Below are 24,728 nucleotides of genomic sequence, written 5' to 3' on the forward strand. Positions count from 1 at the left end.
AACATTGGTGCACTTGAAGATTAGATATACTCCGATTAGCTTTTCCCACTATAAGTCAAGCATAGCAAGCCTTCATATAAAGTTCAAATTGTCATCCAGAGATGGGATGAACTGGCTTTTGTGTATGTGAGAATGATTTTTTTCTAGTTCCAATTAATAGGCAAAAACTCCACCCAGCTGCTTCCTATTTCTGCCCTTCCCTGCCTCTAAAGAGCATGGCCTCTTCTGTTCCTGGGGGCTCTGAGCATTTTCTTTAATCTGAACTGCTTTTCTACTTCCATCACAAAGTGTGCTCTTGGTCCGTGTTCTGTTTGTTGACAGGTTCCCGCTTTGCAGTGGGCCGCTGAAAAATGAACATTCCATGATATCATAATAGTTCAGCCAAGAGCTAATGAGGGGACACGGGCAGGAGGCGGCCGATAGGGCGTGGCCTGTTCTTTGCCTAATTTATGTAATCTCAGATGACTTCAACCTTAGTCATTCCCTTGTGGTGTTTTTCACTCAACGCTGAGTCTATTCTGGTGTCCGGGTTACTTACTGGAACAATGAAATAGATATTAACTAGTTTCAAATCCTTTCAATTATTTATTTTTAAGCAGGCTGTGCATTCTGTGGGAGGGCTCACCTTCTCTAATCTTCCAGGCTTTTGGAATCCAAAAATGGTAGATTCAAACACCAGAATTCTGAGGGATTCTCTGTCCCAGATTTATTTCTGGTCAAACTTTGTCCCCCCAGAGTCTGCATAAAATGGCTTACTGTTTCCATATGGAGTCCCTTCCACTGTCCCTTCCTTTCCCTAAAAGTACCTCAGAGGGCTCCAGCAGTGCATGAAGGTACTTAGGGTTCTGGCTTGAGGACCGGTGTGCGGCTGTATGTATGTATGTGCAGTAGAGCTAAGAAACATGGAAAATATATTCCCATAAGCACATACGAAAAGCCCTGCTAGATCAGACCCAGGCCCATCAAGTCCAGCAGTCTGTTCACACAGTGGCCAACCAGGTGCCTCTAGGAAGCCCCCAAACAATACGGCTGCAGCAGCACTTTCCTGCCTTTGTTCCACAGCACCTAAGATAATAGGCCTGCTCCTCTTAATTAATTCAGTTGCCAGATCCCAAAAGGCTTGCTGATAAAGATGAACTAGAACTTTGTTTAAGTTAAACTACAATTGCATCATTTTAAAATTTAGCATTTATGCAGTCGCCAGACAGTAAAAACTCTTGAATATTAAACACACCTTGAAACTGGTCTTAGAAACTTATTGGTAATTGGTGTACGTGCTGCAGAACAAGCTTATAAAGGAAGAAGTTGCGGGTGATAACCTTGTTTTCATTGTCTCTCCCCACTCCCCTTCCATCATAGTTTGCAGACCTTCTTGCTGGATGGGAATTTCCTCCAGAGCCTTCCTGCTGAGTTGGAGAGGGTGCCTCAGCTCAGCTATCTGGGTCTTTCTTTCAATGAGTTCTGTAACATTCCAGAAGTCCTGGAGAAGCTGTCTGCTGTGGAGAAGCTCTGTATGTCTGGAAATTGCATAGAGGCACTCAATTTGCAGACACTAAGGAGAATGCCACACATTAAACATATAGATTTAAGGTATGTACTCCTGGAAATAATTTTTTTACAAAACCCTACTCTCTCTTTGTTATTAAGAGACCTCTTTTTAATGTGGTTGGTAAAATGGCACACCAGAGGCTGAAACCTGTGGACTCAAACTTTCAGCAGGACATATTGCAGGGTTTGAACTTGGGACCTTCTACATGTCCTTTGCCACTGAGTCAGAGCCCCTCTCGTACAAGCAGTTCTAATAAAATGTGCAATTCGTAGTTTATAGTGTGATTCCGTATATCTTATTTCCTCATGGTACCGAATAAGAGCCCCATGTCGCAGAGTGCAGTACTTTGACTGCAGTACTGAGTTCGATCTCAGAGGAAGTTGGTTTCAGGTAACCAACTCGAGGTTGACTCAGCTTTCCATCCTTTCCATAAACATAGTCTGCCTAGTAAACATTGGGATGTGACGTCACCCCCTTGGTTTTTGCTAAGGGACTATCTTTACCTTTAATGGTACCAAATACAACCAGCAGAAAAATAGCTCCATTGAAGCACAGATAATTCATTAACCCATTTTACTTGTCCATGTAGTTTTCATGAAAAGATGCCTGTGTGCCACTGAAAGGGTGAGGAGAGCTATATTTTTATCAATATGGTATGCTGGCTGCCCTTATTCTTTCCAAAGCTTTAACTGTGCCCCAAAGCATTTTTTCTGTTGTATGATTTAATAGATCTTGTCAACTCAGCACTGAGAGTGAAGCTGAAGTCTTCATAGTTCAATAAAATCCAGTTGTCTGCTTTTTATAGATCACATTTATTTCTACAATAAGTCTCAAAATGGGCAGGACAAGTTCTGTTTTACCTCCCTTTTGCCCACTATAATGTGTGCCATGAATGGGTGGTGGTTTCTCTCGCAGGTTGTCAGGATATCTGTATGGAATGCATAACTCTAAAGCAAGGAGAACGATACTTGCAGTGCCTCACATTTTTATTTTATATATCTTTTTATTGTTCTGCCTCCAGAGAATCTACTCCAAATTACATCCCAGTGAAATGAACAGCTATTGGGAGTAGTGTCAATGGCTTCTACAACAATAAGATTGTAATAAATTCATCTAATGAGTAATACAGGGTTAACATTGCAAAATCTAGGTTGTATGGGAAACCTTTGGGAATGCCCTCTGTAAGCCATTGGGCTTTTCAAGGAACATTGGAGAGGGGACACATGCACCTTTTAAGACACTAGAATCTGAGTGTGTAGGTTTATAACATTGTAGAATTAATAAACTAATAGCCCAGCAGATAGATTGCAATGGGTTAGTCTGTCTGTAGCAGTGGAAAAGAGCAAGAGCCCAGTAGTACCTTGAAGACAACAAAATTTCTGGCAGATAGCTGTGACTCACGAAAGCTCCTACCCTGTCAGAAATTTTGTTAGTTTTTAAGGTGCTACTGGACTCTTGCTCTTTTCCACTAATAGCCAAGAATACTGTTTCCCATATTCATAATAATATAACTGATGGGACTTCATTCACCTCTTATATGACAGGCTAAACGTAATCAGAAGGTTGGTGTCAGATGATGCTGACTTCCTGCATCACGTGACCCAGCTTGACCTTCGGGACAACAAACTAGGTGACCTCGATGCCACCATCTTCAATAACATTGAAATACTTCACTGTGAAAGAAATCAGCTGGTAACACTCAAAATCAGCGGATACTTGCTGAAAGCTCTCTACGCCACTTCAAATGGTAAGTTTGACTTCCAAGATAATGAAGGATTTTTTTCCCCCCTCTTCTGGCTTTTACTGCCATTGAAAACTTGATTAGGTTTACACCCGGCCCCATAGCTCAGGACTATGACATAAAGTGTTTACCAGTAACAATAAAAAACTAAGGAGAGTCAGACCAGTGGGAAATGCAGCAGTAGTAATCAGTTAATCATTCATATTACTGTTGCTGTTGTTTCATTATATGCAGTTAGTAATTCCTGTTGCTATTTTTATTTATATTACTGTTCAAAGCCATTCCTATATATTATTTCAGTAGTTGTATTCAGAATAGAGGTCTCTTCCTGGAAAGTTATGTTAGTCTCTGTATGTATTTGTTCAAGCATTTTTAGACCACTTTTCTGCCCAGAGAGATCCAAAGCAATTTATAAAAAAAAGAATTTATTTAAACAAACGGGCCAAAAATTATCAGGGGTGTGGGGTGGAGGAGATGTGGGCCGTACATAAGACAGAAAGCTGCAGTGGGCAGATCAGTCAGGCAGAATTCCACCTTCTCTCTTTTGTGTAAGTGGAAGGCTGGTAGGATCCAACCCAAAGTTTTTCTGTCATGAAATTTGAGACTGAATAGGATCAGTGTGTGAGTGTTACAAATTTGTACCACACCCAAGGAAATGAGATTTGGGCTTTTCTATTATCTTAAGGTTTTGCTTGTTTAAAAAAATCCTGGCTTTCCTCCAAGGTGTACAGGGTGACATACATGGTTTCTCTCTTCTCCGTTTTATCCTCACACTAATTTTGTGCGGCAGGTCGGACTAAGAGAGGATGAGTAGGCCAAGGCCACTTAATGAGGATTTAAATCCATGTTTCTGTGGTCCTACCCTGATACTCTGCTACTGTGGCCCAGTGATTCACATTGTTGTGAGACTGCCCTTGGCCCTTCCATTTTCTCTGTTTCTTGCCTGTAGTGCCCTTCTTTCTTTGGGGCACCTGCTTTCGCCACGGCCCTTTCCTCAAGTTCCTGTTTCTCCCTTTATTGCCTCCTCCACCCCCCTTCCTCCCCATTCTCTTCCCACTCAGTTTCCCATCTTGCAGCCGGTCTCTTCTGTCCCGTACTCCTGCCTCTTTCCTTCCGCAAGAAACACAGTCCCTGCAGTCCTCTGGCCCTGTAGGAAACCTTCAGATCCTAACTGGCCCTTGGCTGTGCGAGCTGCTATTCCAGTGCTGACTGTTTCCCTTGGTAATTAAAACATAATTTCTACTCAGTCGGTAGCTAAATGGGCTTCACAGTTGACAAAGGCAGCATAGAGTAGTAGGAGAGCTATTCTATTCAGAATGTTTTTATCCTGCCCTTCCTCCAGCGGCATCAGGGTGACATTAGATGGTTCCTCTCATTTTCTGTTTGGCCTTCTTAACAACGCTGTGAAGTAGGCTGGGTGCAGGGGGTGGGGAGTCTTGTTCAAGGTTACCCACCAACCTTCATGGCTGCATTGGGGATTTGAACCCAGGTCTTACTGGTCCTAGTTTGACACTACTACACCACCCTGGATTCCCTGCGTGGCTGCCTGGGGTTCTGCCTTCCAGTCCCCTGTTTTGACCTTTGTTTTGGTTGAACCACAGGGCTCCTGGGAGGGCTTAAGAATTTTCCAAGCCAAGAAACAAACAAACCCCTGCAACAAGAGAAGACAAGCCAGTCAACGTTGTAAATTATACAAGCAAAGAACACTCTCAGAAATAGATTTTTGCGTAATACTGACCCCCCCCCCCCCCCGCGTGGGAAAGGGTCTAAGACTTAGGCGGGACCCTGAAGCCTAACCCACCGGAAATCTCGGCAGGTTGATTGAAATAAGCAGCTCAAGTCAGCTGCAGCACATTCCCTTATTTCCTTTTCTGGTTCATTACCTATATCTTTATTTATTCTCTGAGCTCCTGCCTCTGTTGTTCTGCAGCATCCTTCTGAAACTCTACATGCATAGCTTTACCGTGGAGCAGTGGCAGAGATTGCAATAAGAGGCAGCAAATTTAAGCTTTTTAAAATGAGCATTAATCGTGGTCTGGCTGAATGTAATTGAAGGTTTCTGTGGAGCACAGGCAGAACAATGCGGCTGCCGTCATCTTGCTTGTGGGCTTCCTAGAGGCAACTGGTCGGCCACTGGGTGAACAGACTGCTGGGCTTGATGGGCCTGAGTCTGATCCAGCAGGGCTTTTCTTATGTTCTTATGTAGGTTAATATGTAAGAATTTGATATAGCAGCTACTTATAGATATGCTTTTTAATGTCTCAACTCATGTGAGCCCTTCACCTAGAATAATTTGGGATTTATATTTCTTTATTTTAAATTTGGGACCTATTTTATGTGTTTTCCTTTCAGAACTTGTTCACCTTGATGTGTATCCAGTCCCAAACTATCTAACTTATATGGATATTTCTAGGTAAGTAATAGAAAAGAGCAAGAGTCCAGTAGCACCTTAAAGACTAAGTTAGTGTGTCATTTATTTTTATTTCCTTCATTTATAGTCCTCCTTTCTTGCTGAGCCTCAAGGCAGATCACACAATTTAAGAACACTATAATGCATACAACAAACAATGCAGTAAGACTGGAATACAAAACTAGAAATCAGTGCAATAAAAACAAGATGATACATATGATACATAGGGCAATAAAGTACGACCATAAAAATTCCCCTTTTACCTTTCTATTTTAAAATGTGGCAGAAAAGTGGAAGAAAAGTACAAAAAGCTTGCTCACCATGCAATGGACTGGGGTTTGGTGATAAGGATTGGCCCCAAGACTGCCTGAGCCCCTCCCTCTTTCCCACAAATACCCCTCCCCACCCCCTTTCACCCAGTTTTGATGTGTAATGGTTGCCAGCTGAAGGAGAAAAGGAATATCCTAGGTTCATGAACCTTGGAAGATCTGAGGTGTAACTAACCCTTGGAACTCGGTTAAGTTCACCCCTGTGTGTTCCTTCAGAGCCTGGTCAGGCAGTGTGCCGCGAGTTCCATATTACGAGCACCCCGCGTTTCTTTCAAAGTTACTTAGCAGGTGTGTGGGTTAAAGGGGAGGTGGTGTTCTTTCGTCATCTGCCCCAGGGAACCACTGTCTGCTTAGCTGGGAAAACCTGTGTACATTTATATCAAAACACCTACGGGACAAATAGTAGCTTCCTGTGACCATTTTGGACCGGGGGAAAGGTGCAGGAAGAAAGCTGTAAACTGAATTGGTCTCCCACCTGCCTGATCAGTGAATCTGAAAAAACCAGAGAGCTCCTAACGTGGAAGTCCTGACATATCACCTGGTTAGACCCTCAGAAGGTAGACAAGAGCTCCATCAGGAATAAAACCAAGTCTTTACCTTAACTGCTGAGCAAACAGACACAAACTCTGCTCATATTTTTTATGTATATCATAGCACCTTTTCTAAAATAAAGCTTTGTATGTCCCACTTTACAAATGTTCCCCTTCTTCATTTGAATGCGCTTTCATTTCTTATATGAATTATGTTTACCAGTGAAAGCATGTTAACATTTTGAGCACAGGAAAGAACTAACAGCCAAATATGTCTGGCTTGGTCTGTTGGCATCCGATAAAAATAATAAATATAAGGGCCAATTCCCCCCCCCCCCTTGTACATTTGTCTGGGGCCCTGTAGCCAGGGTTGCCTGCCTGGCCATTCCATTGGTTTTTGGTGTGCGTGCAGAGTCACTTGCACCACAAGGCTTAATCAGTGGTGATGAGTAAAAAGCCCCTTCAAATAATAACGTAAAAGCCAGCCTCCAGTAACGAGACCTTGGGGAGGGAGTGGAAGAGAAGGCGCATAGAAAGGATGAACTGACTTCTCTGTCTTGCCTGTGGGTCTCTGTCCCTTTTGTCTGTTCTGGTCACTTCATCCCCCCCCCCCCCCCCGCCACCTCCCCATCTCTTGAAACACCCATTGAGATGTTCTGATCACAGGTTTGAAAAACTAAAGTGCTCTCCTTCGATGTATGCGATGCTGTTTCTGAACGGAGCGGGCAGATGTCGCTGATGCCCGCAGGATTTGCCCACCAGGATTAAAACCTGATTCTCGGCGCAGAATGCGCAGTTCCGAGAGGTGGTCTTTTTAAGATCAGTCCCCTCTCGGCTTGCCACAAAGAACCAATGGACTGTTAGGTCTAAACAAGAGCCCCACAGAGACGCGAGGGTGTGTTGCCGGAGGGGGTTGCCGGTGACTTGAAGCATATAAGCACATGAGTCAATAGGGTTGCGTGCCAGAATCTCATCAGTATGTTTGCATGGATAAGTCATTGTGATTTATTGGGGCAAAACAGGGTTTCCTTATTCCTGCAAGCATAGTAATAAGCAATACTTGATTTCACAATGTCTCTGAGACTATTTTAATGACTTGTTTTCATAATAAGATTGCATATTGAAAAGGTCTGTAGTGCGTGAATCCCCCCCCCCCCAAGGATTGTGTTCAGTTAACATGGTGTTTATTTTAGAGCCCTTTGAAAGATATATTTAAATAGAGAGTACATTCCAAATAGCATTCACGTTTCTGTAGGTGCTTGCAACTAGAAAGCCCCCCTTTTTGGGAACAATTAGACTTTTAAACTTCTTTGTTCCTCCGCTGTGCTATGGCCAACTCTAGGCAATAGACTGTGGGCCAGCGTTTTGTTAAAGCTTCCCCTGAATGGAACAAGAGGCTACCAGAAATGCTGCCTGCTTAGCTGCCTTAAGGTCCATGGAAGGATAGGGTGCTGTTTTTAACCCTTAAATGCTGGTCCTCCATGTATCAATGGAGTGCGTCCTTCCATGTGAGGCTCCCCTGGACATGAATGAAGCCCTCCTTGTCCCGGCAGTGTCTGTGGGTCATGCGAGGCTCTGTGGCTGCTGGACCGCCATTCGAGTTTCTTCCAAGTGGAGGTTTGAGCTGGTCTTGCTGTGTTTTGATAGTTCTGCCGTTTAAAATGTCTCTTTCTGGATGGGGATTTTTAAAATCTGTGTTTATGGTCAACTGGCTTGGGAGGTCCTACAGCTGAAAAGAGGTCAATAAATATAGTAAATAAATAAGTAGTACACAATTTAGTAGGATATATAGGGGGTTACTGCACTTTGTATTCCCAGCAATGTAGTAAGAGTTTGAAAATGTTATAAAAAACATCGCTTTAAAAGGGTTTCCGGATACTACGGCTTATAAATGGTTGGAAAACTTTTTCACAGCTAAAGGGGCCAAACAAAGTGTGAACAGTATTGTTTATAACGTTTTCAAACTCTTAATACATTGCTGGGAATACAAGTGCGGTAACCCCCACAGATTCACAAGCTGAACTGCTTGTTGTTTTTTAATATGGTATTTAAGAAAAATACGGTATTTAAGAATGCAGATCTTAATGGTCATTAATTGGGCTGTAGCTACAAATCTGTGTTTGCTTCTGATTATTTCTTGTTGCTGAACAAAGTCTTTGAAGAAGGAGTAAATGTTCAAAAGCTGTACTGGCAAATATTAAGTTATTTACTGAGTAAACCCAAATGGAAAGCCTCACTTTTGAATGGAAACACTTTAAAAAGGTGAATGTTTCCTGGTTAATTGTATATTTTTACTTCATTTTTTGTTTATTTTGGCTTGGATCGTTCTGCTTGGTGCTCCCAACAGAGAGGCAATGTAAAATGCTGCTACCACTTGTTTTTTAAAAAATGTTCTTCTATAATGCTCAGTATCAGCTGTGACATCTCTCCATTTTTTTTACTGCATTGCGTCCTTTTTTAAAATGTAGGTGGGCATTACAAAAATCCTTTCTTAATGAACACCATAGCATGGCTGGGTCAAAACCAGCAGAAAATTCCACTTGGCCTGGTAGTAAGAGTGTTATGCAAGAGTTCCAAACTGTTTGTCCTGTTGGCTACCTGTGGTTTTGTGCTTTCATGCCCCTTGAGTCTGTTGGCATTATTTGCTGTCTCTTTTGCCCTGCAGAAACCACCTTGAGAGCCTTCCTGAGTGGGTTTGCGATAGCAGGAAGTTAGAAGTCCTTGATATCGGCCACAATCAGATCCGTGAGCTGCCAGCCCGGTGAGTCCTTGAAGACAGCAGAGTTACACAACCAGGAACAGCATGTGCAATTGGGAACTAATTGCCGAGTCAGTGTTTAGTTTTGTTCGGTGACGGACAAGCGGGTGCTTTGTTTGATCTTCTGTTTGATGTTTTCTAACCTCTGTCGGGTGTCATTCTGCCATAAACTTTAGCCAGTCCTTCCTTCTGCGCTTTCATGAGGACAAAAGCAAAACAAAGCACAGGTCTCTTTGATTTCTAGACAGAAGTTCTAAAGCAGCACATGCAGCATTTCAAAGAGTTCCTTTTTAATGTTAAAGTAGTTTTTACTAGCACCATGTGATACTTAAGCTGTTGAAAAACTGCATTGCAGTTCTTTTCCTTAGATTTTGTTGGCCCGAAGGGTGTGAGCGGGAAATCCCGCTCTGTGACTGGTGTAGTAAAAACTATCTCTGCCTGAAATACATACGATGCTTAACGAATGGATTATACGATGGATGATCTCAGAACAGAAGGTTGCACTAAAGCAAATTGGTCATTGTGTGGTAGCTTCTCTTAGTCCATAAACATTGCTAATGTGGACAAAATCTCAAAAGAGTTGATATTTGACTGCTGCGCAAATATCTGAACTGATTCCAATCAGTTCATAGAGCAATGGAGGGAATGCTGAGTAGCGTGGGTGCCATACCGGTAGACTTCTAGGAAGAAAACAGGATCTTGTTGAGGCCTGAAGATGAAAAGCAGTGAAATGAAGACCTGCATATGCATTAATTCTCTTGAATGATCATTCATATTGATGAAAAGGTATGTCTGGCTTGTTTTGCTTTGAACATCTTGAGCTGAACATCATATAGTTCTATGCTTTGATTCATTATTTAATAATCAGGTGATTAAAAAAAAAACTAACATGCTGAGTTTTTACAGTATATTTCCATTTTATGGGGATGAACGTTTTGCTCTTTCTCTTCCTTTTTGCTCCAGTGGGTACACATGAGGCTTAATGGGCTGAAACCAAATGTCTTGGAACTTGTGCTTTTCTAAAGCTGGCTTAGCAACCGCTACACATTTGTGTGTGTATATATATATATATGTATATATATGGTGTAGCCCGTTCTGTTTACACCTCTCTTTTGGCCAGCAAAAGTAGGAACCTCTCTCCTCCCTGGGCTTTTTACCAAGCAAACATGCACATGTATCCAAGCCTATTTTTGAGGGTAAAAACGTTTGCATGTGCCTTTGAAAACAAACGTTGAAGTTCCTTGGGGAGCAGGGGGGCAGGAGGATGCTGTTGTAATCCTGTTCATGGCTTTCCTAGAGGAAGCTGGTTGGCCACTTTAGGAATAGAATGCTTGACTAGAAGGGCCTTTGGTATGATCCGGCGTGGCTCTTCTTATGTTCCAAGAGCATTCTTTAAACACTGGTTAAACACTGTTTGTATGGAATTGCAGAAGCATACAAACCTGGCTACATATTAGAGTGTGTGTTAGTACATATGCAGTTCTTAGGTAATGGCTGGCATACTAGAGAAACTACAACTTTTTTTTTCATTGAAGCTTGTAATATGTGAGAGGCAGGTAGCAGTGCTTGGCTGCGCATTTTAGTCATGACTCAGTGATTCCCCCCCTCCCCAGTGTTTTACTGGGGAGGTCTTGAATTGCAGAAAGGAGCATAGCCGTGGTGGTGGTGGTGTTTTCACTCAGAGCTAATTTGTGTCCAGTTTTGCAAAATAACAACACTCTCTGAGTTGTGTGCACCCTCTCTGTCAGCGGCCATCCTCTGCTATATTACGTAGTGTTGGTAGCACAGCTGTTGTGAAACGAGAACTTTCTCGTTATGATCCCACACTGTGTTTTTGGTTATGAATAGGTCCCTCCCAACAGTAAATTAAGAGGGAAAGGGCATAAACCGTCATTGCTGTTGCAACACTGAGATGATACCAAAAGGAGAAACAAACCTAGCAACCACACCCAGGCTCATAACGCTGGCTTTTAGTAGTAAAATCGAGTTTATTGACCGGTGTCCTCAACTGTAGAATGCAGCTAATCCTCATACGGAGACAACTGTTAATTCTGGCCACTCACGCAGATTGTCTGACAACATCCGTCAAGGGAAAACCCAGCCTTTTATTGATTATTTTGGCACAAGGGCCCCATTGACCCATATTTTCTGGTCAGATAATGGGTGGATGCAATCTGCAGTGGGGAAGAACCTAAATATCATGAATCTTGTCTTTCTTTACATGCATTTTTCCAATATCTAAATGGGTGGGTGAAACGGCATCTGCTCTGCTGAGTAATTTGTGAATCTGTGGCTGAAAGGAAGGCCAGCAGTGGGGCAGACATGCCTCCTGATTAAAACTGCACAGGCGCAAGGAAAATGTAAGGCAGGTGGTAGACAACAATAATCTTCCTTCTTTGACAAGAGATTTTTTTAAAAAAAACTCCCACTTAAGCATTGGAATGTGAGAATCTAAACTCTGATTTTGCTGTGGATTGTGGGACTTCTTCTTTCCAGCTACAGATTTGTTTAGTTAAATTGGTTTGGTGGCAGATGCTTCACCTATTAATGTGTTTTGTAAATACCACCCTTTTCTTCTTTCCGTTCCCCTCCTCCGCTTGGAAACAGAATTCTTGGCCACCCGTAGCATGTAAAAACTCAAGACAGTAAAGCGGATTAGATAAATTTCATTCCCTGTAGAGGGGGGGGGGGCTTTATGCTAGTCTGGGATTAACCAAAACAGAGGTATGGGTGGTGGCGAGGGTCAGGAAGAACACAAAAGGGGAAAATCAGATTCTAAGTCGGCATTATAAACTGGGCATGTCTGTTCTGGCTCTGTGGTCCAAGAGGAAGGAAAGGATAAATCTTGTTGACTCATGGGGTGGAAATAAGAGGGAGAACAATAGTCTAATCACCAAACACTAAATAAGGTCGGGCATATGGAGATGAAACTCCTTTAGTGATCATTATTTCAGAATTGATTCCATTGATTGATAGGCTCTTCATACATAGGACAACTGTTAATCCTGCCCTGTAGTTCTGAGGCCTGTACGTGAAGACACACATGATGCAGTAACTCACTTGTGTTTCGGGATGGGCACTTGCTACCATGCTAGCTCTTCTCCAGGTTATCTTTTGAGCGAACGGTTTGCTAAAAGAGAGTATGCATTCTAGCACGTTCCTTTCCCTTGTAAAAGGTCCTTTTGGCTTGAAACTTGTTGGGCCTTAATAATTTTTGGTTTGCATCTCTTGTTTTCTTTTTGTTTTCTTTCCCCCCTTGAACTACAGAAGTAAACATATGTTTCATCTGGGGTTTCTAGCAATGAAACACAGCATTCTGTCCTCTGAACTATCCTGGCTTGCATTTCAGTAGTTTATATAGAGTCTTTCAGTTCAGTGGCAGCTATGTTTTTATTTTAATAAAGTAAAATTAAAATAGATCTGGTCACCAAGCTGAAAGACTATGTACTGTATATACTCGGGTATAAGCCGACCCGTGTATAAGCCGACCCCCCAAATTAGAGGCCAGAAAAGGGAATTTCTTATTGACCCACGTATAAGCCGAGGGGCAATAAGAAATTTCCTTTACCCGCAATGCTGCGCTCTAAAATGGCGGCCGCCATTTTAGAGCGCAGGGCCCCTGCCCCAGGTCGCCCTCCCACCGCCTCCCAGGCCCTCCCCACCCCAGTGCCATCCAAGGGGGGGAGGGGGAAAAGCCCCTGAACCCACTACTTACCTGGAGAGGCGGCGAAGCGGCGGCGGCGCGTCCTTCCTGGGCCGGCAGGAGGCCCCTCCAGGCCGCTGCCGGCCGGAGGAAGGCGCCCAGGCACGTGGGCGGTAACGGCGCGACGGGCAGGGGTCTCCCATGGCCCCTCCCGGCGGGGAAAATGCGGCGGGTGCCGGGGAGGGCCGGGGCAGCCTTCCTGCGGCTGCAGAGAGGCTGCCCAGGGCCCCTCCCGGCGGGGGAAAATGGCGGCAGGGGCCGTGGGGGGCCAGGGCAGCTTCCCTGCAGAGAGGCTGCCCAGGGCCCCTCCCGGCGGGGGAAAATGGCGGCGGGGGCTGGGTGGGGCCAGGGCGGTCTCTCTGCGGCTGCAGAGAGGCTGTCCAAGACCCCTCCCGGCGGGAGAAAATGGCGGTGGCTCGGCGGCGGCAAGTTCCCCCCTCCCTCCTCCCTCCTCCCTCCTCCCTCCTCCCCCCTTCCCCCTTCTACCGTATTGACCCGTGTATAAGCCGAGGCCGGCTTTTTCAGCCCTTTTTTTAGGCTGAAAAACTCAGCTTATACACGAGTATATACGGTAACTTGAGCTGTGGGAAAGGCAAAGTATAAATCTATAATAAAGGATCCATCCATCCATCCGAGGCAAGCTAGGAGTCTCAGATTTGGCCACTGGCTTCAGGATGATCATGGGAGTTACACTGCCAAACGTGAAGGGAACTCAAATATAATCTCCAGACACACACACCTGTTTGCATTGGAAGCCTCGGTTGTCTCTGGCAAGTATAACTCATCTGAAAGTAAAGCCAGGGGCCTCAGAATTTGCCCTTAGCTTTAGAATGTTGCTATGGGAGTTGCAGTGCCCAAAACAAAGGGAATTGGTGCCCTGTCGCCCCAAATGAGTGCAACACCCCCACCCCCTGGTATTTCAAATGGAAGGTGAGGTGTTCTGTTTGTGGCAGGCACAACTCATCAGGAAATAAAGTTAGGAGTCTCAAAATTGCAATGCCAGAAAACAAAGGGAATACGACCACCCTGGCGTGCATTAGCTCCACAATATCCCTTTGCTGTTTGCAGTGGAAGCAAAGGTTTGCTCACAGTGAACTAGGGAAGTGCAGGCAACACAGACAGGGAGGCTGGGAAAAAACCTCTCTCTGACAGAACAATGGGGATTTAACAAATTCTGTGACCTGTCGGAATCTGGTGTGGTAGTTAGAAATCCAGGTTCAGACCACCAGTGTGCCAGTGAAAGTTGCTAGCGGACCTTGGGACCCTCACATACTCCTCGGCCTAACAGACCTCATGCGGATAGATCGCGATGGGGAGCCGTGTTAGTCTGTCACTAGCAGTAGAAAAGAGCAAGAGTCCAGCAGCACCTTAAAGACTAACACAACTTCTGGCAGGGGATGAGCTTTGGTGAGTCACAGCTCACTTCTTCAGATACCCTGAAGAAGCATCTGAAGAGGTGAGCTGTGACTCACGAAAGCTCATACTCTGCCAGAAGTTGTGTTAGTCTTTTAAGGTGCTTCTGGACTCTACCTCATGTGGTTGTTGTGAGGATAAAATAGAGGAGTGGCGAACAATGTGAGCTGCTTTGGGTCTCCATGGGGGAGAAACACCGGGGGTGGGGGTATGACATTGGTTATAAAGCTAATGTTGGCTTTTAGTAAAAATTGTGAGAACTAATTTTGGCTACGATTCATCAAAAAGGGATAAGCATTATTTGCTATTGCTTCATCCACTGTTACTGCAGCTTTTTTGGCAGAAAGCAGAACCAGTCATTCAGTGTTCAAACTGCTGTAAGGCTGTCACGGTTCGGGCCGTTAAGTGCCTACACTCTTAGAAAGGACCCCTTCCTGAGAAGGGATATGTTATCTTATTCAGCGAGACACCACTAGACCGGAATCTACGGTTCCTAGAAACTTGTTATTGTTCCTAGGACATCTCTTGAACACGCCAATAAATTTATAATAATGGACAAGAGTAGAAGTATATAAAAAACACATTTATTTACATTATATAATATATGCTTTTTGGTTGCAAAGCCTTAAAATATCATATAAGGATAGACATCATTAGTCTTAAACATGTTGATGTAGCAAGTAATCATTCACATTCTCTATGCCTCCATAAAGGAGTATTTTAGTCAGAATATACTCATAAAGTATCCTTAGTGCAATGCACCTTCATTCAGAATATAAGGTTACAGAAATCCTATCAAAATATGGTTAATTCTTTGAAGAAAGATTTGGTTAGAAGCATCCTAACTTAAATCATTCAGAACATCATAACATTTCTGTACAGAAGACACACTATACCTTGCTGTGTCACCTGTGTCATCTGGAGTCCTTTAAGAGTCTAAGCTCTATGAGAACATATGAAGTTATCCCAGAGCATCTGTATTTGCTAAGTCTTGAATCCTTTAAAGACTTCTATTAATATTCTTAACTGATCATCATTAAGATCAGGCATTGTCTATGTACATACTATGCATGCTCTTTCTAGTTTTAGACAGCAATGCTGAATATATAAATACTATGTGTTAGCTTAAAGCTGTGTACAGTCTCTTTGACTGTGCCAATCTGTGTATGTGCATTGTGCATATCTCACAGAGTACAGAGAGTCTCCTTTCCCTTCTCTGGTCTCTTGCTCTGAGGAGGTTCAGAAGTCCCTCTGTTAAGTAGAGGACGTTCTGACACAATCTCAGAGGTCTAGCTATTAGCCCTGTATTCAGGATGCTTCTTAGCATTGGTAAGCCAAATAGGCTTAGTTTGTAAGAATCCATAAATCTGATGGACTCTCAGTGTTCCAATACATGGAAAGATCACTGCACTTAGATTCCTATTCAAAGAATAGGAATTCTAAGGGTCTCTATCCTCTTCTAGGAATAGAGCAGTCTCACAAGAAGACTGTAAGTAAGATATGTTGAAATATCCAGATCTTGATACTTCAAGATATCTGAGAACTACTGTCCACGCAAGGACAGAGTTTCAATGTTTTACATCTCAAGCCTTTTGAGATGGAGAAGTGTCATTCCAGACAGCTGCAGTCTGCCAGTTATAACACTCTAAAAGTGCTAGCTGTTCTGCAGCTGTATTTATGCTGTTTCTAGACCCATTAAGAGTGTTCCTTTATCCCCTCTTCCTTATCTTTCAAAAGGGTACCTTTATTCTCTCTTATCAGATACCAGGAGCTTAGTGGCATCTGCTCCTGTCCTCTGATATCATATTGTCCAAATATGGACATCCTTCCCTTTCATTCCTCTGTGCCTAAAGTATAAATACTCATTTCTGAGGTACATGATCACGTTACATATTTAATTTCTATACCATCCTCTTCGTTAGGACAATACGCATTAAATGAGACTACTTAGAAATCTGTAGCACAACGTTTAACTATATAACTCATGAAACACAATTATAGCTGACATTGTCACTTGCAAAGTGTCATTGTTTACATTTGGCTGTATAGCCTTCAGAAGGCAAGAAAGCATATTACTCTTATCTTTAAGAGAACTGTAATGCCTCAATAGCACAGTTTCAGCTATTGAGACCTTGAAAAGGCCTTTGAGATTCTGACATCTGGCAGCTGAGTCAGAAAGGTGACTTTTGCACACTTTATGGACAAAGTGCTTTACGCTGCCCCTTCAAGGGAAGGTGCTCAGCTCTGCCCCTTCAAGGACAGATCAGGGTAACTTTAGTAGTTAGCTTTGATAGAGCTAACGTTGAGCTAGCCTGTCAGCATGACACAGAGCTAGCCTGTCAGCATGACACAGACTTTCATTATACATTACACAATCCTCTATAGTGGCTCAGTTTGCATGATGTGTTTAAGCTCTATATGGAATTAATTCTGCACATGTTCACAAAATACCATGATCATGTCAGAGACTGCTACAAGGCAAGTGAAAGGAGTGTGGGGCGGAGCCCCTACTATTTTAATAAATACTGTTACTTTGCCTTTCCCACAGCTCAAGGCAGATTACAAATGCCCTGGCAAACAGAAGAGATTTTCGGTGTCTCCTAAGCGCCTATAGAGACAGCCCCCCCCCACTCTCACTCCCTCAGGAAGCCCATTCCATAGGGTGGGCACTGTGGTGGAAAAGGCATGGGATCCAGTTGATGCCAAGTGGGCTTCCCTAAACAGGGGGCGACTAGCAGGTGGCGTCTTTGAGTATCACAACTGGCACAACTGAGCAAGAGATGGTCCTTTAGTCTCTGAGCCAGTTTTGTCTGGCCTCTGACAGCCGTATGAAATCTGGATCAAGGTATGATGAAAGATTGAAGACTGCTATGATCTTTCTTGATGCAGAAAAAGAGTTTGCTAACTTTTCTTGGCATTTCATTTCAAAGACACTGGAACAAATGGGCTGCGGAGATACCTTCCTTAAAGTATTTAATACAATATATTCAGCTCAGAAGGCACGACTTTTAGTTAATGGTTGTCTATCAGCAGAATTTGATATTGCTAAAGGTACCAGGCAAGGCTGTCCACTCTCACCGCTTCTTTTCGATTTGTCGATGGAGGTCCTTGCGAACTATATAAGAAATGATCAAGGGACTCAAATCCGGAAATGAAGAACACAAAATTAAAAGCTATGCAGATGATGTTGTACTAATCTGCCAAAACCCAATTGAAACTCTTCCACCTGTAAAACATCATATTACGGAATTTGCAAAGTATTCGGGTTATAAACTAAACAAAGCAAAGACGAAGATACTGACATTTAATACCACAAAAAAATGACGACAGGTTTATTAAAGAAATAACTGGATGCCAAATAACGAATGACTCTCAAATATTTAGGCATCAACATATCGTCACAAAATAAGATGCTCTTCAAAACAAACTATGCAAAAACCTGGGGAGAAATAGAAAAGGATTTGAGCCGATGGTCAATGATGAACATTTCTTGGTTAGGAAGAATATTCACTATAAAGATGAACGTACTTCCAAGATTAAATTTTTTATTCCAATTTCTACCAGTAAGTTTACTTGACAAGACGGTTGATAACTGGCAGAAGCAAATAAATCGTTTTGTGTGGAATGGCAGAAAGCCAAGAATTAGATTCAAAGTATTACAAGATGAAAAGAAAAGAAGACTAGCGTTACCGAACTTTAAACTATACTATCATGCCGCCTGCCTAACTTGAGCTGTAGATTGGATCAAATATCCCAAAAACAGAAATATTACTTTGGAAAGAGCAGATCTCCTGCAAGGTTTCCACAAAGCTTTGTGGAACGCCACAACAACACCGCAACTAGGCAAAATTTTCAAAAATTGCGATGTTAAACTGATGATTCTGAAAGTTTGGAAAAGATACAAAAAGAGGATTAGTCCCTCTCCGCCATCCATAATGTCTCCGATTGAAGCCTTCCATGAAGATATCAAACTGAAAACTGAATCGCAGTTAACATATCGTGATATGGTAGAATCCACAGGAGAGATCAAGAGTTTACTAAGGCTCCAGGATAAATTTGAAAAAAATAAACTAGCTGACATACTTCCAACTGAGATCCAACCTGAAAAAAGACTGCTTACAATCTGGATCATTTCGAGAACTAACTGAATTTGAGTTAATAGTAACCAAGAGTGATGACCATTTATTAGGAAAAAAATTATAAATTTCTTTTAAAATACGACACGGAAGAACAACAAGTAAAGACAAATATGATTAAATGGATGCAAAACTTTGGTGAGATGGTTACGATGGAAACATGGGAAAAACTTTGTACCTCTGAACTAAAATACACTGTGAGCCAAGAAGTAAAAAAAAAAAATTGGTACAAAACGTTTTACAGATGGTATCTGACGCCCAATATGATCTCTCAGATGAACACCTCTGGAAAAAAAGGGGCCTGTTGGAAATGTCAAGAGACGGATGGTTCCTACTTCCATGTCTGGTGGACTTGTCCTAGACTACAAACGTACTGGAAGAAGATTCAGCGAGAATTACAGAATATAACCAAAACAAAAATAACACTGGATCCTAAATACTTTCTACTTAGCATAATACCATCTGATTTGCCTATGAAATTTAGAGATGTCTTTAAATATGCTACAACCGCTGCAAGAGTAGTATTGGCAAGAACCTGGAAACAAACGTTAATACCTGACATAGAAAAATGGAAAAACAAAATGCTTGACTATGCAAACATGGCCAGAATGACTTTTATGATGAATCCTACTTATAATGAATCAATAGAACAATTGAACGAGAGATGGCAACCTTTTTACGCTTACATGCTAGCAGGCTGACTGACAAACACACTCTAAGAAACTAGAATACATATCTAGGCAAATGTAAACATTTTGGATTAACGAAATGTTTGGTCACGATTCCTATGGTGATTTTTAAGATGAATAGTTTAACGAGAAATGGTAATCATTTTATATCTATACGTTAGCAAATTGATTGATACATATATTTTAAGAAATATGAATATATATTTAGATAAATGTAAACATTTCGAATATCGACTATGTTCTTGAATTTATACCAAAACAGTGCTTTTTTATATTGGACGGTTTTTCCCTATCCCTTGCCTTTTCCTTCTGTATCCCCCAAATAGAATTTTTTTTAAAAAAAATTTTTTTAAGGTACGATGAAAGAAATTTCTTGCAATTTCAGGGAAATCAGGGAGAATTTAAGGGAGGGGAAATGTGTAATACAATATAATTTTTGTTCCAGAGGAGAAGCTGTGTTGCTAGAAAGATGTATCTTTTAATGCATCTGAGCTAGGCAGGATCTAGTACACAAAAGCTTATGCTGCAGAAAATCCATTCGTCTTTAAGATACCACAAGACTTCTCAGATTAAATAAAGCAATATGTTAGGAAGATTCCACACCAAACGTGGTATCTTTTTAGTTTCGTATGCAACTGTCCTGAGTGTGACCCAACGGATGTGCCTCTGTAACTGATCCCTGGATTGCTTTGTGGTGCTGATGTTAGAATTGTTCCTACAGCAGTAGAGTCTTAGACCAAATTTGCTTTAATTTGTGCTTTTTCTTTCAAATTTAAAGGTTATTTTGCAATATCAGCCTGCGGAAGTTGCTTGCGGGACATAATCAGTTAGCAAGACTACCAGAAAGGATTGAACGGACGCATGTGGAGGTCCTCGATGTGCAACACAACCTGCTGATGGAGCTGCCGTCAAATCTACTGCTGAAAGCTGACAGGTAACTAGAAAACGGCAGTGTTTTGGTTAAAAAACAAAAAATCTGCTCAGCATTTCCCTTACTCCTGGTAGCTTAGGCCACACCTCTCTCCTTGAATTAAAGTTGGTGACCGGCTTCATTCTTACACTTCAGAAAGCTTTCTCTTTTAGACTATGTAAGAGTAAAAGCAGCCAGTCCATAGACCTGTGCACACCTGTTGTGTCTGGTTGAGGCTCTGATTTGGGCATGGCGCAGAACACAAACTCATTCAGAGATGCAAAGGGCCATTTCCTTTGAAAGTCAAAATGCTGCTCTATTTGCACCAGGAATAGTATGATGAGTCACTCACATCCAGTATAGAGAGACAGCAGAAAGGCAAGGCTAAGGCAATGAATCAGTCCTGGTAAGGTGCAGCAGCCAGGCTTTTTGGTGGGTGGGATACTCTTGGCTTGCAAGCTGCCGCTGCTGCTGATGGTATCGGCATTATCATTGTCCATGTTGTTTTCACCATTGCACGTGGTTTGGGAATTTAGTGAACTACGTATAATATTTATCATTTCTAACTTGATAGTAAGAACAATATTCCTTGTTAGGTCACATGCTTCTGTAATAGGATTTTGTTACAGATTTTGGATTAGATTGGATTTTATTATGGCTTTAATTTTAAAGCAGTATATTCCGCAAAACTGGTAGTTAAGCATAGCATGCATGTGGTGCTCTTAAGGATCAGGGGCGTCCCTGTGTTCTCGTTACGTGTGAATCCTTCCCTAACCTTGTGGAGAATGAGAATGATCATGGTGTGACTTGGAGCCTCCATGTTCACCATGGAGAGCCTCTGGAAAGGAGAGAGAAATGTTCATTTTTTTTACAGTTAAGTAATTAGGGGGGAGAGGTTACTTTGGGCCTTGGTGAGTGCTGACATGTAGATTAAGTCACTCCAAGTTCTGTTGCAGCCTCCAGGAATTCACCACTCAGTATAGCAGAACAGCTGTTAACTTCTTGCCTAGAGTAACAGAGTCCCGGAATCGGGAAACCAGCTGGTTGTAGAGCTGCTGAGGAGGTTTTTTGTGGACACTTCCTTGACCCCATCTGCTCCTTTTCTTCTTTTTGTCTCTCCTCCACCCCCACCCCCCATTATCGTTGCATCCCCTTTCTTCAGTGTCTCTTCCCTATCAAATCCAGTAAAACAAATCCCACTATATGTTCAGTTGGAAGCATTTCACAAGTCCTTGTGGCGATTTAAATTTCCGAGCTTTGGCATTCTAGATCAACCACTGTCACGTAAGTGGTTATGGCAGTTCATTGCTTCCTCTGTTTTTACGTAGCTCCCTTTCTCCAAGTTATGGAGTCCATAAGGGCCAGTCTTATTATTCTGCTTACGGTTACCTTGCTTTTTAGCTTGTGGTCCATCTGTTGGGAGAACAGACGTTCATCTGAATGGCTTCTATGCAGTCCCAATTAGGACTGCGCAGGCGCAGGCCAGCCACGGATAAGAATTGTTAGCTTCTAGCGAATTCCAAAGAGAGTGCTCCCCCTCCCCTTGGGGCATGCAATCTCCCCGCCCCCCGGTCACATGACCCAAGGAGGAGGGAGCACTCTTCCCTCCAGTTCTCTTTCTGCCGCCACGGAGAGAGAACGTGCTTAGCTTCGTTCCTAGCAATGGAGCCTAAGAAGGTTCCACCGTTCAAGAAGTGCGCTTCCTGTGGGGGAAAGGTGGCAAAAACTGATCCTCACAAAGAATGCCTCCTTTGCCTGGGGGAAACCCACGTTTCCTCTTCTTGTAGGAGCTGTGGCAAACTTACAGCCAAAGCTCTCAGAGATCATTCCATTCGATTAACCTCCCATCTGTATAAGGAATCGCTTCGACCACTGCAGGAATCGTCTGCCCTTCCACCTGGTAAGGCTAAATCCGCTGAAGGGGCCCCGGTTGGGAAGTCCAGTGGGATCCTTACCCAGAAGAAGCCATCGTCAGTGGTTCTGAGGCCGGCAAAATTTATAGCTCCAGGCTCACAAGATGGCCGCGGTCGCGATCCTCTGAAGCGTGTTTCCCGCTCCAGATCCCCTAGGCGTCCTCCACCGTCCAGACCGGCCAAGTCCCCTCGTCATCGGTCTCCTTTGGAGCCGTCGAGAGCCGTCCGACCCCGCTCCTCCTCGAAGTCACCTGGGTCTTCTCGACGCCGTCCGCCTTCAACGCCGTCTCGGTCTCAACCCCAAGGGGAAGCGGCTCCGCGACCCCCAGATGGGTCTGCAATGCCAGTCATCACTGTGGAGGACTCACCTCCTCATCCCCTGGCAACCCCCTCGGCTCCAGATCCGAGCAGGGCCCAGGAGGTTTCGGCAGAGTTTAAGGAGCACCTCCTTCGACTCTACAAAGATGTGCCACAAGTGTCCTTGGTGCAAGGACCCGCTTTGGGGCTGCAACAACCCCAAGATGGCGCCGACCAGATAGACGAGAAAGAGGTCCAGGAGCCAGTGAGACGTCCCTCCCGACGCCGTTCAACTCAACGGTCTTCGGGTCGTAGTGGACGTTCGAGTCGCAGTCGTTCGATCGGACGAAGTCGTTCCACTTGTCGGAGTCGCTCCACCCGACGGCGTCGTTCCGTTCATCGGAGTCGCTCAAGCCGTCGCAGCCGTTCGAGCCGTCGCAGCCGTTCGAGCCGTCGCAGCTGTTCAAGCCATCGGAGTCGTTCCGCCCATCGGAGTCGTTCCGGACGTCGGAGTCGTTCAGGCCGTCGGAGTCGTTCCAACCGACGGAGTCGTTCCCCCATCGGAGTCGTTCCGGACGTCGGAGTCGTTCCAATCCTTGGAGTCGTTCAGGCCGTCGGAGTCGTTCCAACCGACGGAGTTGTTCCGACCGACGGAGTCGTTCCAGCCGACGGAGTCAGTCTCGCCATAGTGACCGCTGTGTCCAACAGAGCCGGGCTCATCGTCACCGGTATATTACGCCCTCGATTGATTTGAGGTCGCCAGTTGCTCATCATAATCACCACCACTCCCGTTTCCGTTCTCCTGTTGGAGACCCCTCATCCAGATCCCCTATTTCCTTGGGAGATGACTATCACTCCGATTATGACCCTGATTATGATCCTTCCCTCTCGCCTGCCTTCGATGAGGAAGACAAGACCCGCACACTCTACCCTCACCAGAGGACACTGTTGGGGACTCCAAACCGATGTCTCCCTCTGGAGATGTACGCCTCTATGCAGAGCAGTTGATCCGTATGGCAAAGGCTCTCAAGATAGAGGCTAAACCAGAGGACTCTGGTCCCATTGACGATGTCATGGATATACTGCATAATCTTGATGTGGGCCCTGTGGTATTTCCAATCCTGAAGAGTCTGTTAGAAATCCTCCATGTTAACTGGGCTAGACCAGCCTCAGTCCCTTCTTCCACTAAACGAATAGAAAATTTCTATAAAATACGTAAGGAAGGTGGGGAGTTCCTATATCAGCATCCCCCCCTAATTCTATTATAGTGGAGGCTTTACCTGGGAAGTTCAGGTCTGGGGCGCATACCTCCCCGCGAGATCCAGAAGGCCAGAAGTTAGACACTTTAGCCAGGAAAGTGTACTCTTCCACTGCAGTTAGTGTCCGTATTTCAAATTTCATGGCCATGATGGCTAGTTATCAGTTTTCACTTTGGGACCGTATTTTCCCTCAGATTGCCCTAATTCCCGATGACCAACGCCCTTTGGCCTTAGCAGTTCAATCAGAGGGTATGTCTCTCGCGAGACAGCAATTAGTGGCTGCCCAACACGTTACAGACTCCTCCAGCAAAGCCATAGCCTCCGCTATAGTTATCCGCAGGCATGCCTGGCTGCGCCAGTCGGCGCTTCCCCATGACACCAAAGCTCGCATAGAAGACCTCCCCTTCGAAGGGACGGCGTTATTTAGAGAGCAAACAGACACCTTTTTAGATCGCCTTAAGAAAAATAAAACAAACGCTAAGTCCCTAGGGATCACACGTCAGACCTTTGATACTAAGAGGCATTACTTTGGTCGCCAAACCACTCAACCTAATTGCCCGTATAGGTTTCAGGCCCCCTTCCATCAGCCTCACTTTCGCCCGTCCTTTCCTCGCCCGCAGCAGGACAGGAAGTTCCCCAACAAAAACAGGGCTTGTAGGGGTCAGAGGGGATCCCCGAGTTCCTTTTCAAAGGCGAAACAAACATGACTAGACGTATCTGTTAACTTTCGTGACCGGTTGTCACTGTTTTTCCCTGTGTGGTCGTTAATCACAACTGATGTTTGGGTTCTTAAAATAATAAAGTTTGGTTACTTCAAAATATTGTCAAAGGCTTTGACGGTCAGAGTTCATTGGTTCTTGTAGGTTATCCGGGCTGTGTAACCGTTATCTTGCAATTTTCTTTCCTGACGTTTCGCCAGCAACTGTGGCAGGCATCTTCAGAGTAGTAACACTGAAGGACAGTGTCTCTCAGGGTCAAGTGTGTAGGAAGATATAGTCAGAGGTTGGGTTTGAGCTGAGTCATTGTCCTGCAAAAGTAATGTGTTAGTCATTGTCCTGTAAGTATCAAGATAATGTGCTAATGACGGTGTG

The 24,728-nt window shown here is 43.9% G+C and overlaps 1 protein-coding gene across 1 annotated transcript in view; it reads left to right on the forward strand.

The window, feature by feature from the left end:
- PHLPP1 (PH domain and leucine rich repeat protein phosphatase 1) overlaps positions 1–24,728 on the forward strand; it is a 269,392-nt gene that overhangs the window by 190,159 nt on the left and 54,505 nt on the right. The window contains exons 7-11 of the mRNA XM_056854991.1: positions 1,360–1,590; positions 3,094–3,296; positions 5,643–5,703; positions 9,225–9,320; positions 20,037–20,192. Coding sequence (XP_056710969.1) covers positions 1,360–1,590; positions 3,094–3,296; positions 5,643–5,703; positions 9,225–9,320; positions 20,037–20,192 — 747 coding nt within the window. The remainder of the gene's footprint in view (positions 1–1,359; positions 1,591–3,093; positions 3,297–5,642; positions 5,704–9,224; positions 9,321–20,036; positions 20,193–24,728) is intronic.

The sequence above is a fragment of the Euleptes europaea genome, chromosome 8 (assembly GCF_029931775.1).
Source record: "Euleptes europaea isolate rEulEur1 chromosome 8, rEulEur1.hap1, whole genome shotgun sequence".
In the NCBI taxonomy this organism is placed as follows: Eukaryota; Metazoa; Chordata; class Lepidosauria; order Squamata; family Sphaerodactylidae; genus Euleptes; species Euleptes europaea.